The 15,651-nt window shown below is 42.5% G+C and overlaps 2 protein-coding genes across 2 annotated transcripts; both read right to left on the bottom strand.

The window, feature by feature from the left end:
• Positions 1-4,156: 4,156 nt before the first annotated feature.
• Positions 4,157-6,541, bottom strand: LOC128448114 (dynein intermediate chain 2, ciliary-like). Its single transcript, XM_053430660.1, has 3 exons — positions 6,500-6,541; positions 5,579-6,151; positions 4,157-5,527 (listed from the first exon to the last, which is right to left on the bottom strand). The coding sequence occupies exons 1-3, from the start codon at positions 6,539-6,541 to the stop codon at positions 4,157-4,159; spliced, it is 1,986 nt and encodes a 661-aa protein (XP_053286635.1).
• Positions 6,542-10,822: 4,281 nt separating this feature from the next.
• Positions 10,823-15,323, bottom strand: klhl30 (kelch-like family member 30). Its single transcript, XM_053431397.1, has 8 exons — positions 15,141-15,323; positions 13,763-14,603; positions 13,475-13,673; positions 12,931-13,017; positions 12,636-12,791; positions 12,218-12,406; positions 11,467-11,612; positions 10,823-11,341 (listed from the first exon to the last, which is right to left on the bottom strand). Exons 2-8 carry the CDS (start codon positions 14,534-14,536, stop codon positions 11,090-11,092), a joined length of 1,803 nt encoding a protein of 600 aa, XP_053287372.1. The 5' UTR covers positions 14,537-14,603; positions 15,141-15,323; the 3' UTR covers positions 10,823-11,089.
• Between the last annotated feature and the right edge of the window lie 328 nt (positions 15,324-15,651).

Below are 15,651 nucleotides of genomic sequence, written 5' to 3'. Positions count from 1 at the left end.
GTATCATCGCTGACCATAATTACACAATGTGGGATAACAAACAAGGAGAACTGAAGTCAGGCTGGGGAGCAACAGTGCATGTGTTACCATGGAGTGTGCGTTTTGGTTACAGGGACAGCTGCTGTGATGGCACACGGGGATAAAAGTGATCTGTGTAAATATGGCCAAACTAATAATACATGCTGTGTACTCATAAGCATGTGTCTGGCATTGCACACAAATACCCGTGGCAAGGACAAAGCCTGTATAAAACCTACACACAAACACAAACACACACACACACACACACACACACACAAACACACACACACACACACACACACACACACACACACACACACATATGCTCCGTCAGTTTAAGGCTTCATATTTGATTAGACACTCTTGACATGCAGAGAAGAACTGAAAAGTGTGCTTGACGTTTGACTTTTAAGTCAGGTAACATGATTCGTTAATGCCAAATTTTGACAGGGTTTAATGGAATACTTTCATCAAATATTCTGCACTGGGATGGGCTTTTAAGCATATTTTCTCTAGGGAAGGCAATTCATTTTTACAATTTCAAGACAGTTAGGGGAGTCAGACTTTTTGGCAGTGTTCCACACAAACCTACAGCCTTAATGAATGGTTTTGTGCCAGCAGTAAAAACAAACTTGAAACAGAGGGCGGTGGTGGAGTAAAAGGGGACAGTAACACAATATCTAAAAACAGACTTTTCTCTAGGTCCAACTGTGTTTGACAGGGCTCCTATGAAGAGACCCAGGGGAATCAAGATTTCAGAGTGCACTGGCAAATGGCAGTTGGTGTCAGAAATCATTCACCAAGAGTTTATCTTTATCCAAGTGACTGCCACACTGCAGCTTTATGCAGGCAGCCACTAAGTGTTCAGGCGGCAGGCTCTGGAGGTCTACGTCTGAGAAAATGCACACTGGCGTGGCTCCAAAAGCAACACAGAGGGTTCAGAATTCAACCCTACATGTTCTCCAAACTCCTGAGGCCATCCAACTAAAAAAAACTAGGTCAAGGTTTATCCGGGTTCAGGCGCAATTTTGCAGGGTCACCAGAGATCACATTGAGTGACTCAACAGAGCCACAGAGGAAGGCTTTCAGAGCCCAGGTGTGACTTCACCGGTATTGCGTTAAAGGTCTTCTGTCAGGTCACAGAGACTCAAATAAAGCTTGGGCAAGATGGCAATTAAGGATCTGAATGTTTCTGGACTTCAGCTGACATTGTGACAGAAGGATCATTCAAGGGATTTCAAGAGAGACCTTCAGTAGTTAGGCATCATATGTATCATATGAACCCAGAATACAAGCAAAACAGGGGAAGTCTTGTTCCAAACTGAAAAATTTGCTTTAATGGAATAAAGTCCCCCTCCGGTGAAAATCTGGTTTTTAATCAGGTTAACATTTGTGCCATAACACATTTTGAGTTGAATAAGCCGCAACACCATGGCTTAATATTAACACTGCTTTAAACAAAAGCCCATCCTGAAAAAATGTACTCTGACAGCCAGGGTTTGTGATGTCACAAACTGAGAAACCAATCCTGTCAACTTGTGGGTGGAGCTCAGTAGCTGGAAAAGGCTGCAGGTGGTCTGTGAGGGTGGGGAGATAGACGAAAGGTACAAAGGGGGTCTAATTAGTTGTATTGTTTACAAAAAAACAAACAAATAAATAAATAAACAAACAAACAGGAGGTAATTACCTTGTCAGACTGCATTGAGCAAGTACTGTAGGATGAACAGTAAGATACCTGGACCCCACCAAGCTGAGAGCGGTTCAGCAACACATGCAACAAAAAACTGCTGCAGCTGGTCTTTTACTCTCGCCCTTGAGCAATGTCCAAACTATCAGGACAAATTTCGATAACATTACTCCATGTAAAATATACAGGGGAGTAAGTTCACGCTGAGGCCAGCTGGGACAAGTGCTGACTTAAAAGGTTTCTCACATGATCTTGTGGACCAATGACATTCAATAAAAGTCACTGTTTTTCAAATCTGAAAATCGTAATAGAGGTAAATAGAGCAAAATTCAGCAACATGACTGAAATTAATGAATCAGAAGATAATCTTATAAAAATGTGACATGCTCACATTTTCTTTTAAAAGTTAATTACAACAATCTGTGTTTCACAGCTTTGTAAATCATCAGACCAAATTTTTCACAGAAACTACCTAATAAATGCACTGTAAGCTTTACTGAAAATTTGCTTTACAATCCTAGGTTTTAACAATAGGGAATCCTCATTGTATGTTGTTACCAAAAGCCAAAGAACAGTTGTGAGTATGTAGTGTCTGGCTGCTTCCTCAAGACCAACTTAGACATATCAATATAAGCCTGAAATGAAACAGACAGATTAACCTAGTCATAATGTATGTGATATATTCTGTGCTATGAATCCTTTGGCAGTAAATGCTGAGGCAGAAAGCTAGATGCATGTTCGACTGCGGGCGTATGTGTTAGTTTCATCCCGGTGCCACAGTCATTTGCCTCAAGGGCATCGCTTAGCACTTCACATTAACATCACACAACAGCAAAGCTGCCAAACTATCATGCTGTTCTTCAGGGAGAAAATAGTTAGAAGGAGATGGGAGTTTTCACGGAACAGACGAGTCATAACAGGATTCTCATAATGAGCCTCTTGACTTATGAGACCAAAAAAAAATCTCAGTTACATTAGTAGCTATATGATATCTCTGATCATTCTGAAGAAAAACAAAGGCCTTGTACTTATCCGTCCCCTCCACTCTTCAAATCACTACTTAGTGGTGTCAGTATCACATCCCAACTACACTAATGTTTAATGGCTGGAACTCAACCGGGGGTAAGCCTCACTGTGATGGAAGTTTTCTTTTTGATCACGTCAAGCTCGGATACGGTAAGGATAAATCAAAGCATGACTTTAATTCTGCAAATGACGGTATCTTTGCTGTCTTAAGATCCTGTTCTTGACGCCAATTTGTTATGTACGTTTTCTGGAAGCTGGTGAAAGGAGAACTCAGGCAGCAACTGGTGTCTTATCCTTAAGAGTTTAATGTAGACCTAACCCTAACCCTGATGCATCAAGGAGACCAGAAGGTGAAACAATATGCAAAAGCTAACAGAGTAACATGAGCAATTGTCGCCCCCTGAGTCAGAAAAAGTCTCCCACAGCATCCCAATTTATCGCCCTCATCTTGCGTCACCCATCCCAAAACCGAATGAACACAAACCTAACCTGTACATTTGGCCACTGATGTAATATGCAAAAGAAGAGTCAGTGCCTCTCTGTCTGGGTATCTGAATTATATATGAAAGTCAATGAGCATACAATGTGCTGCTAGCTGGCCCTTTATCTATAAACTGACTATGGGTACTGCTTGGAGAGAAGGAAGATTCTTTGGAAAGTGTGAGAATGGTCGAAAAGTCTCTCACAGATTTACATTTTTTCCCTGTGTTGCCTATGTATCAACTACTGCAGTATCAATCATGAATTATTAATAGTTTATCAGGATTCATACACATTTTTACCAATGGATTTCCATGAGTTTTCAATAACTTTAAACCAAATTTCCATGACCAAACATTTTGTGAGATCTCGGTGTATATATAAAAGAGTGACAAAAATTTAGTATTTAAGCTAGAAATTAGGATTTCAAAGCATACAGTATACTTTAAATTACACAAATGAATGAGACAATAGTTTGATTGAGGTCTTTGTCTGTTGTAACCCATGGCATGTACTTTTCCATTTGTAGCCAAGCATGGTTAAATCTACACTTGCCTGGCATAGTGCATTATCCCGCCTGCTTCCCCACCGAACTTTTCAATTAGTATGAGAGCCTGCTTATATTTCGAGCGTACTTCTTTTTAAAGCATATGAATTATTTAAAACTCAGCGTAAATGAACAACATGAAAATATGAATATAACAAACTTCTCCAAAACCTTTAGGATTTAATTTTTTTTAAGTACTTTTCCAGGCCTGGAAATAAACATTTAACAATTCCATGACTTTTCCAGGTTTTTCATGGCTGTAGGAACCCTGGATTATGAATATGAACAGCTTTTACTGTTGCACAAACTGAGATGCAAAAATGGGAATACTATGAAAGACAGTACAAGATTATCAGGTTTGTGTGTTGGAGAGTGAAACATTAAACTGGGTGTTGCTACATTTCCTGCAGCTCACTGAGCAGCTTCTCCATTTTGGCGACTTCCACTTCTGGACCTTCGGACAGCTCCTGACCTTTCTTAGTCTTGGGTTTAATGCGAAGGTTAGGGGAGAGTTTGAAGCTGGTGACGTAGCCCCTGTCATCGCCCACTGCGATGGTTGGATTGATGGGGTTAAATTCCAGGTGCGTCAACTTCGTCCCTTTGGGCACAACAGACTGCTGACAGATAGGCTCATATTTGTTGATACTGAGGTCAAAAACATGAACTTTGCCATCTTCTGTGACAGCACCAAATACAGTGGAGGAAGATGGAGACCAGGAAACATCTCCGACAGCAGCATTCAGGTCAAAGGTTAGCAATGGAGTGTTGACTGTATGGTTCCAGATCTTGACGGTCCAGTCCAAACTGCTAGAGATGAAAACTTTTGGGTGGAAGCAGTTCCATTTCACAGCATCCACTGCCATGGTGTGGGCATTGTAGGTCTCCAGTATATGGCTGGAGTAAGTCTTGGAGCACTTGTGTATTTTCCCTCCCTCTGTGCCAACTAGGAAGAGAGAGTCGATCTGTTTGTGGAAGTCAAACGCTGTACCACAAGTGAACATGGGCAGCTGTGCATCTTCTGTCCCTTCAGATACAGCAGCATTCAGTGACAGTCTGATAATATCTGTGCAGAGCAGCTCGTTCTTAACAAGTGTCCAAGACACAACACGGCCATCGGATGACACAGAATAGAAATTGTGGTTGTTGTCCATGTCATTCTTCTGCCAGCGTACCTGCCAGACAGGCTCAGTGTGCTTGCCAGTCTTAGCTGTGCTTTTGTGCACGGGCTCCACTCCCTCGTTGTTCAAATTGTAGACGGCCACGGCGCCATCATGGAAGCCCACTGCCACCAAGTTAGAACATTGCTGGTGGATGTCGAGACACAGGACGCCAGACTTGGTGGGGTAGATGTACTCTGGAAACGATGAGTTCTTAAACGAATAGAAGAGAACCATGCCACCTCCCTGGTTCCTGGAGTCGTACGATCCCATGCCCACAGCAAACAGGTCATCAAATTTGTTATTCCAGCAGAGGGCGGTGACAGACAGTGTTTTAGCTTTGTCATATTGGAACTTCCACAATGGGAGAAGGGTGCCCTCCTGGCCCTTGAGCTCATCAGAGGCATCTTCAAAGTACTTGAAATTTTGTGCTTTGTCATCAAATGTGTTTTGATGGATCATTCTTTCAAAGATCTTGGATGCTTTTCCTACTTCACTGAGGTTGTCGCTCTCCAGCAATATCACCCTCTCCGGTACTGTGTCTTTCTGCTTCTCTTTATTTTTTTCTACTTTTCGCAGCTCCTCCTCGTGCGCATCATAGTTCTCCCACTGATTAGCATTGGCAGAGAAGTTGGTGCGGTGCGGAGGTTCAGTTTGGACGCTTTTTTCCCTTAGTGGGTTATTGAGGGTCTGGGTAGCCCTCTCACTGAAGTTGATCTGGTTGGGACGCTTCTTGTCAGTTTTGGAGGCAACACTACTTGGTCTGTCTTCTTCTCCAACTCCCTCCACTTCCCCTTCATCTTCTACATCAGTAGCCGGAGTTTTATTTGTCACCTCATCAGGTTCAGCTCCTGTTTCCTCTGTTACAGCCTCTCCTGGGAGTCCCTCTCCGGCTATCATTCTTTTGGCCTCATCAGAGTCTTGATGTATAAGGCTGCCCTCCAACACAAAGTGAACAGCCACTTGATCCACAACAACAGGCTTGTAGGAGTTTTCCTTGAAGCTGTAGCGTACAATATTTTGGGGTGCATGTGGGTTGTTGGCAGTCAGGATCCTTGTGATGTCCTCTTTTAACTCAGCCTCAGTGAGCTCCAGTTGATCTACAGGTTTAATAGGTCGTTTCCCATGAGACTCATCCCAGCCAACACCCTTATCCACACGTTCCTCATCATCCTTTACCTTCTTAGCAACTTTGGTTGGCTTTACTCCAGGTACCTTCTGAACAGTTGAGCCCTGTGAAAACACAAACTGTGAAAAGCTGTACGGCTAAAAGTGGGGTCCCATAGTGGAAGAAGCAATAACACTTACTCAACAGTAAGTGTGCTGCTTTAACCTCTTTTCAACTTTATTTAAAAACTTGTATACAAACATCATTACAGATAACTGCTTGACACAGAAAATAACCAGCTACAGTTAAATAAAGAGATAAATTAATATCAGATTCATACAAATACAAAGCACTTCATACAAACGTTTAGTCAAAAAGGATTTATAACATAACTGTGCTGCTTTCACTTGTGGCGTCACAACTTGAGGTTTAACTAGTTAGAGCCAGCTAAACTAAACTAAGGTGATGCTTACCTTTTTCACCGAGGCTGCAACCTTGCTGTTTGGCACAGACATCGCGAAAATAATCCGATGTTTGATGCTTTGATCGACTGTTGTTTGGTGAAGGTAGAGGCACTTCCTGTGGCAACAGAAACTGCCTCTGATTTGTAAAGGCAGCGAGACTGTGGGGCCTCTAAACCAAAGTTACATCAAAGGGTTTTTATGTGTAACACTGTTTAGAGGCAGCTGCCTTTGTTTCCACACTGTTTAGAGGCAGCTGTCCCAGTTGCCAAAAGTGTTTGGGGAAGTTTTCATCCCGCTGTAGTTGATCTCAGACAGTGGCGGCAACTATCTAAGAGCAACTACAGTTGGAAGAAAACTTCCATCACACTCACAATACAATACTGTATGTAAGTATATTTATTTAATTCAGGGAACAGGACAGCTGTTGTCTTTTGTGTATAGTGATTTTGTCTGATGACATTACAGTTTTAAAAACAGTATCTAAGCAGCGTAGTGGATTGGAAATGGCTTTGAAGTGATCGCTGTTTTACATTCATTCTTCATGGACTGATTTTAGGTTGTTCTTGTGTTGTTCCATTGTTTCTGTCATTTATTGTCAACAGACACAGACACACATTAAAAGAGAAGGACTTTGTTAAGAATTCAACCTTTTTAAATATGAGGAGAGAGAGCCAAAGAGAAGCAAAGTGCTGTAACTGGCCAGAATTCAAATCTAACACGATGATATCTTGAATAGGCTAATAAGGCTTTAGCTAGTTTCCATTAACAGTTGTTTATTGTGGTCCCACAGTTTCTTTCAGTTTCACACATTAACCATAAACGGCCCAGCCATATACTAGGTTTTGACCTAGTCTTGTTCTGTTTCATGACTTTTCACACATCTAAAAATATCAACAGAATAAATATGCTATATATATCTGGCAAGCTAATTAAATTATATTTATAGCCTTGGCTTTAAAATAAGTTCCAAACGTAAGGCAAACAGCGGGTGTTCATTAGATTTAAGCAGCAGAAAGAGCGCAGTGTTATCACAAATGCCTGCCTTGTACACCGTGAAAAATGAGCTTTTTCTTCGACAGTCTCGAGGGAGGAGGCCAATGACCCTGACAATTTTCCCCCCAAAACAGCAGCCGCTGCACGAAGGGGGCAACCATGGGGGGTTATGAAGGGGGACGCCGGTTCTCGTGAGCACAGGGGGTCTGAGTCTACCTGAACAGACCACAAGGAAAGCCTTCATGAATCCACCCTCCTCTCTCTTATTTACTCTTACAAACACATACACCAAAGCACATGCATGCAGATGCTCCAATGTGCACACACGCACACACAAACGCAAACACTTCTTGTGAAGACCCTCGCTGACATAATGTATTTCCTAGCCACTAACTGAAATTTAACTTAATTCTGACCTGAACCTGAACTTAAGGTCAGGTTAGAATAACCTAACTTAAAGTCTTAACCTTCACACAAGTTTTGAGGACATGGTCAAATGTCCTCACTTTCCCAAAAAGTCCAAACTCCATAAGGTCTGTAACTCAAACTGGTCCTCACAAAGATGGCAAACTGCAAGTACACGCAGTAATGTGTACTGTGTGTAGTTCCATAGCCGCTAATTAAAGAAAAATGTATGACATAAAATATGTGCTTGTGCCAAGTTACATTAATTCAATTGGGAGTCTGTAAATTCTGCCCTGAGTTTTCACTACAGTACATGCAAAGCTGTTTCAAGCTTCCCACAGTGTTTGTTTGTTCAACTCCGAAAGGCTTTCCCTGCTGGAAAGAGCCGTGCTGCACTGATGTTTACTGTAACCATATTCCATTTCAAACGCATGGGGCTTTTTGCAGTCAATGCTCCAGTGTGGCTCACCCTCTTGATCTCATCTCCAAAACAAAACTGCATAAATTTACCATCAACAGTATTACATACTCTAACTCCTTTAAGAGCTGCTTTAACATCTGACAGCGTTTAACAATGTGGCCTCATTTAGAGCTAGTGTGGGAAACACTTTAATTTGGAGATATGCTTTATCGGGGTTCAATACAGTCACATGTGGACAGTATCATAATTCTGATGTTCATGAAAAGACAACATGCCCTGTATATCCTATTCAAAATTAGAATGAGATGAAGACATGTATAGTTTTTTATATTTGGTGGGTTTGGTCATTTCTGGCGACATCGGTTACAAAGCAAACTGTACTAGAATGGCATTGTTACTTGTACTCAGTCGAGTACCTCTGCCAAGGCCCAACAGTCCCCTTACATTCAATGAAAATGCACTCGATTTTCGTCCCCTTATGAAGCCACATTTATATATACAAAAAAAATACCATATGTCACAATGTTAAAGAAGTTGAAAACAATTTCTGTATCTGCCCAGCGATCTTGATCCACACTAAAAAATTACCACATACCACATCCTACCAAGGAGTCTTGTGGAAATCCTTCCAATTGTTGTTGTGTAATGCTGCTAAATAATAGAAAAACAAAAGAACAATACTCCACACCCTGACCTGAGTGTGTTGCTGCCCTGTGTCACTCCTACCCTGTCTGTGAGACTGGCATGTTGGCCCGGCGGCTGGTCACGGTCCATCTGCCTCGGAGACAGCTGCTCCCTCAGGGCCCTTCTCTCCTCCAGCTCACTGACCTCACACCCCTCACCTGAGATGAGGAAGCAGATCATGTGTACTGATGTGTCAATCTCTGCACTTTAGGTAAAATAATAACTGCTATCTAGCAAGGCAGCTCTATTCTCTCTGCTGGATGTGTGCCTTTCAATTAAAGCTCTCTTCCCTACCGGCCGGCTGCTGAGCCAGGTTGCGGGTGATGATCTGGCGGATACGGATGGAGACAGGCGTAGGCGAGACGCTGGACTCCTGCCCATCACCTCGAAGTGCCAGAGTCCCCTCTCCTGAGCAGTCATCAGAGTGAAGCAGGGATTCCTCCAACTTCTGGAATCACAACAATCCGCCCCACACATCACTTAGCTGGGCATTAAAAGGCCAAAGTTATTACGGTTTGACTCAGAGGAGTTCCAATAACAGGGGATGACAAAGTAGTGGCTCTCACTAAGTACAAATACATAAGTATAAACAGTGTACTGATTCAAAAGTAGTCATATTCATTTCACAGAATGGCCCGTGGAGGTTTAAATGTTATAAATGTAATATAGTTGGATTGTTGGGATTGCTTTATTATGATGGACGTTTGTTTATTGCAACCCTTAGACAAGTGTGTTTGGGACATTTCCATCTTAAAAAAAAGCACCAAAAATAATATTGTTTATATGAAACTGTTCCATCTGTAGATGCAGTGGATCAGAAGTATAAGATAGCATTGATTGTATATAAAGTATTTAAAAAATGTATTTATACACAACGCCGTGCTTACTTCCACTAACGAAATGCACCGGAATAGGAACTTGTCTGCTCAGGTAGTAAACTTACTTAGTCTGATCATGTACAGTGTGAAGATAATGAGGTTCAGGTAAGGATCTCTGATTCAACATCTGCCTTTCAATACTTGTGTAAATTATCGAATTATATGTCCTCAATTAACAAACCAGAGTGGATTTGTGGTATTCATACTATCTATCTACATAATGCTACTTTCATTCTATTTATTTATATATTACAGTAGATTTTAGAGGCACATACTTTAATGCTTATAATGCAGATATTATTGATACATATTTATCAAGGAATACATACGTGTTGTTATGGAAGAAACTACCCGGCAGGTACTAACTAGTAAAAAAAACGCATCTTTTACATTTGAAAGAATCCTCCGTGGAAAATGCATGATAACAAGTCGGCTCAGCGTTTGTGTGTCGGTGTTGTGTTACCGACCTGAATCACAGCCTCCAGTCGAGGAGAGCGTTCACCTGGCTCCCGTTGACAACTCATTGCAAAGCGGCCCCGGCTCTGACAGTCAAGTGTTAGCTCGAGCTGTGGCGTGGTCAGGACAGGAAGTTGTTCAATGTCGACTCGAACCACGGACAAAATGCAACACAGGCGTGAAGCTGCATAAAGAAAAGCGCTTGAGAATGCAGAGGTTCAAAAATCACAGCCTGAACTTTTTCAACAGGAAACTTTTGGAGAGACAACAAGCGAAGTGGTCCAAGGCTCCGTTGCCGGGGTTACCACGCGCTTCCGGGCCTTCGCCATGGAAACAGAAAGCTGGCTTGGATGTTTCCATGGCAGCACGGACGCCTCGAGACAAGCCAGTGGATTCCGATGGGTTAATGATCAAGCTGCTAAAGGCAACATGGACACTGGGTTTACCTGTGGCTGACAACACATGTTATAAAGAAGAACACAGGAGCCCACAAACTGTTTCTTCAATTATTTAATGACTCACAAGCTTCATTCAGTAACACAACAACTCATCCACATATCAAACACATAATACAAAGTCTATGTAAATTCCAGCTGAGCTGCCAAGCCGGTCCTAAACTCAGTCAGCAATACCTGAGGATCATGTAACACACTATTTTGAGGCACAATAACATCCAGTGATAAACATGTCAAACACATATGATAGGAACACGTCTCTGAGATCTCCTTTGACCCCATGTTTGGTCTGGTCAGGGACACAAGGTCATTGTGTTAAATCTGTGGAGAAAAGCTCCGGCCACTGGGTGGGGTCGAGGAAGATGGTGCAGACCCCGCTGTAGAACCAAAGTCTCGGCAGGAAGCCCTCCACCTCCCAGGTGTCGGACGCCCGGTTGTAAGACTCCACTTCCACCCCGTAGTCGCCCTCCATACCTTTCCAATGGCCCCCAGTGACAAATAACATCCCATCCAGCGTTACCAGGCCGCCATTCTCATGAAGCATGTGGAGAAGCTGGACCTGATGAGACGTGGAGAAGTAATCAAATAGCTCAATGTCAACTGATTATTTCTGCTATATTCCTGCCATAATTCATTATATATAATATTAATATGAATGTTGTCAGCAGTGATTCCTAAACCCACCTTCTGCCACATGTTCGCCTCTGGATCATAGCAGTAGACTTTCTTAGTGTTGTCGGCGACCAGATACACCATCCCATCAACACAGACAGAGCGAGGAGAGGACAGGTACTTGGGGATAAAGGGCGAACATATGCTGATCCAATTATCTGTAAAAAGCATTTAGATAAAGAAAAGACAAATATAAATTGAATCAACAACTTTTTTATGGAGCAATATTCTAGATGAGACTGTTAACTTTATCCTTTGACTATTATATGGGGCCATTATTGTTGCAACATTATTTTGAATCGATAATTCGGATTCCAAATTCACAGTTGCAGATTCGTGTAAGCGTTCTCAGATCTCAGTGCATATTTTTTCACACATTTACTGATTATGCACATAAAGATTGAGATACAGACACACAACTTTCACACAAATGATACTGCTACAATATTTGCCCCCTAGAAAAACAACTACATTCAAATACAGTACACTGACGGTACAGAGCGAATTCTCGTGAAAAAATCGATCACAACTAAGATATTAAGATACAGACATTACATATTTTGGAGAGAGTATAGATCATTTAATGTAGATTTATTGGGAAATATCAGATAATAAGTGTTACAAAGATACTTGAGAGGCTTGAAGACTTTTTCCCTTTCTTTTTAATGTTTACGTTAAAATCCTGCTAATAAATATTTGAGTTGGAAACAGGCATGAATATTTTATCCCTTCAGTAGTGATACAGGTATTCGAGCATCCTCACCTATAACAGGGTTGTAGCACTGCATGGTCAAAGCGTTGTACTTCACAGCACATGAACCAATCACGTAAAGCTTCCCATGACACGCTGTGGCGGTGAAGTTAGTCACATATCTTAACGCGGGGCATGTCGTGGCCCACGTGTCGCTGTAAGGGTCATAGTGCTCGACCTCCACTTGGACTGATGTTGTACCTAAAGGTGGGAAATGGGAGAAGAATGAGTCATCATCAGTTTGTAAATGTTCACAAAAAACAATACATTTTAAAGAATGTGGCGGAGCAAACACAAAATGAAAAGTGCTGCCCGGTTTTTTGAGGCCATTCATCTACGTAAAGAAATCAAATCAAAGTATCACTGCAGAGGTGAGACACTGAGAAGTCAAGCTTTCAGGCTCCTCATGCGGGACTATTTATTTTCTAACCTCCGATGACGTAAATCTCCCCGTTGAGCACCGCCGATGTGTGGTTAGTCCGAGGCCGGAGCATGGGCGCCACGGTCACCCACCTCCCCTGCTTTGTGATGTACTTCCAGGTCTCTGTGGTCGACCAGGTGTTGGTATTCGAACCTCGCGAGCCCCCTGTCAGAGAGACGAGAGCGCTTTGTCAAAAGTCTGACCACGTTTCCCATTATTCTCGAGAAACCTGGCGAGTTCTGCTCAAACCCATTTATTTTGTTGTTCACCAGTAGAGTTGCTGTGTTGCTCACACTTAACCCACCTGTGACATACACGTCATTGTTCAAGGAGACCAGGGAGTAACCCCACTTGTTGGGGTTGGGGAAATTAGGGAGCTCATGCCACTGTTCTGCAGAGCAAGAAAAAGACTGAGTTAACATTTGTGCATCATTAAGGAAAAAATACAAATGCACACAAAGGAAATAAGGTAAAAATACAGTAATTTCCTCTTGGAACTTTTAAGTCAAAAGTCAGTTATAGAAGGTTTTTTGCTTGCTTGTCTTAAACTGTCAATAAATTCAACTTTTCTTGCGCAACTTGCGAGATTGTGGCCAGAGATGTTTTGCCTCAACATAAAACCAGAAATCTTCCCATGTAATAAACATGGAAGAGACGCCTTCTTCACCGGGAACCGAGAAGATGATGTTGTTTTGTCACATCTGAACCACTTTTCTGAATTTAACGACCTGAACACACATCTACCAAACTGGTACGAGGAATCAGGCAGAAGTTTCCTAACAAAAATCTTTCTCGCAAGATTTATTGTGAACTTAAAGAAGCTTGGTAGGGGAAATATTTATTTTTACTTGTTTTTGTGTTGTAGAAGGCACAGTTCCTCGGCAGCAGTCTTCGTAGTCTTGGATCTCTGTCTTCATCCTCATCTGAGTCATCGGAGTCTTCATCTTCCAGCGAGCGACCTCCCATTACAAACAGCACCTCTTGCAGGTTTGGTTGTGGACTCTGAGACATGACACTGTCCAAATATTCTGATGACAAATCCATTTTCTAGAAAAGTAAAAGCGATGATTGTTTTTCTAGAAACCTTCTCACATTAGGCAAACCACGATAAGAGCGAAAAGAAGAATGTCACTAACCTCTCTGTGAATTTGTTCTACGGCCTCTCTGCAGCTGGGAGAGGCCTGAACCAGACTGTCCTTCAGCAGGGTGTCAGCCAGGTAGTCCAGGCTGAGGAGAGCGAGGCGGGACAAGGTGAGGAGCTGGGTGAGGTGGCAGAGGCGAGAGTCCTTGTGGTGACTAACCCACTTCAGGATAGCCTCCACACGAGTGTGTTCTGACCGAATTTGTAGTCCTTCATCAGACAGGCAGGAAACCAGTCTGTCTTTTGCCAGCAGCAGAAACTCCTCACTTTGTTGCACTGCCTCAAAGTTCTCTAAAAGGAAAGCCAAGGCTTTGGCGACCACCTCTGGGCAGCCGTGGATCTCCCCAAACTCCAGGATTCCCAGACAGTTGGTTGCATCGATCTGATGCTGGAGGTATCGGCTGCATACGGTTCTCACCGACTGGAACTGCAGCTGGCTGGCAGTACAGATCAAGCCCTCCACATTGCTCTGGTTGATGGTTAGTTTGCCCGTGTAGGCAAAGTCCAGTAAGTAGCTGAGGATGTCAGGATCAACATCTTGAAGCTCCACGCGGGCGCCAATGCTCTCCACAAATTCGCCTGAGAACATGCAGTGAAAGTACTTGCTGCAGAGAGCCAGCACGCCACGGTGACAGGGGAAGTCCCGGCCGCCTGCGCTCAGCGTCACATCCACCAGTTTGGGTTGAGTGCGTAGGGAGCGCAAGCCCTCAAGGATGCTTTGAGGATGAGAGGACAGGCAGTAGTCCAGGTCATCCACATTACGCACCATCGTCAACAGTTCAAAATGTCGGTCAAACCTTTCAGCGGGACGGTCAAAAATCAGGTTTGGAGCTTATCTGCAGAAGTAGAAAAATGTATAAATATCCAAAATAAATAATTCTATTAACATTTTAAAACTATATTTATAGATATTAGCCTCAAAACTTTAACATGAGGCACAAAGTTGTATTCTGAAGCAGCCCTCATAGCAGAATATTTTATTTGAAAGACAGTTTTGATTTATCTGTATGATTGAGAGATGCTGTAACTTAGAAAAAAGTGGATTGGAGTAGCACAGTAGTTGTGTTGTAATGAGTTATTTTTACCTTTTAGTATGGTCGAACAACAACAGCCTAAAAATAGAGGGGATGGAAGGAAAACAGTTTCTTCTCATTCTAATTGGGTCCTCATTATACAGTGAAAACATAAAACATGTCTTGTAAAAAAGTCTCTCGTCCTCTAAGTGTGACACCACTGTGTTGTTTTAAGGACGACAAAGTAGCTTTAGCCGTGTGATCAGCTGCATCTTGAACCGCCTCCACAATCAGCAATAAACTACATTTCCTGTGGACAAACACGATAAAATCAAGCAAAGAACCACCAAATAAACTCACCACAAAAGAAGAGAAAGGAAATAGTGGCTCATCGTCCCTGTGAAAAAGTTGTTTCTAGCCGAGCAGCGGGTCAGATCAACATGGAGTCCAAAGAGTCCTTGGTGTGCATGGGCAGCATGGCGAAAGGCTTTTCCCAAGACATTGAGATGGACTGCCTGTCTTTCACTGGGTTATTTTTAGGACCGACAGTGACGCCGGGCTGATGTCAGATTCCAAACAAGCTACATGGGACCCACAGCTGCTGTTACAGGCACATGCTTGGCATTTTCTAAATCTTCCTGGAAGCTAGTTAAAGAGTTAAATAGCATACTACCGGAATGTTGCAATTGAACAACAATAAAGCCATGAGCGACAAAGTGTGTAGTGTTAGTCCAAGTGGGGCTGAGATACTGTATGAAAGGTTTTATTTAAGGTGACTACAAACTAAGAAAAAAAGATTTGATATAATTTGAAGTCTGCAGAAAATGCCAATAATCAAATATTCAACTGATCTGTGTAATGTTTTATTTTG

Source organism: Pleuronectes platessa, chromosome 9 (assembly GCF_947347685.1).
Source record: "Pleuronectes platessa chromosome 9, fPlePla1.1, whole genome shotgun sequence".
NCBI classification, from domain to species: Eukaryota; Metazoa; Chordata; class Actinopteri; order Pleuronectiformes; family Pleuronectidae; genus Pleuronectes; species Pleuronectes platessa.
The sequence above is the reverse complement of the archived record's forward strand: the minus strand, read 5'-3'. Positions and strand labels throughout refer to the sequence as shown.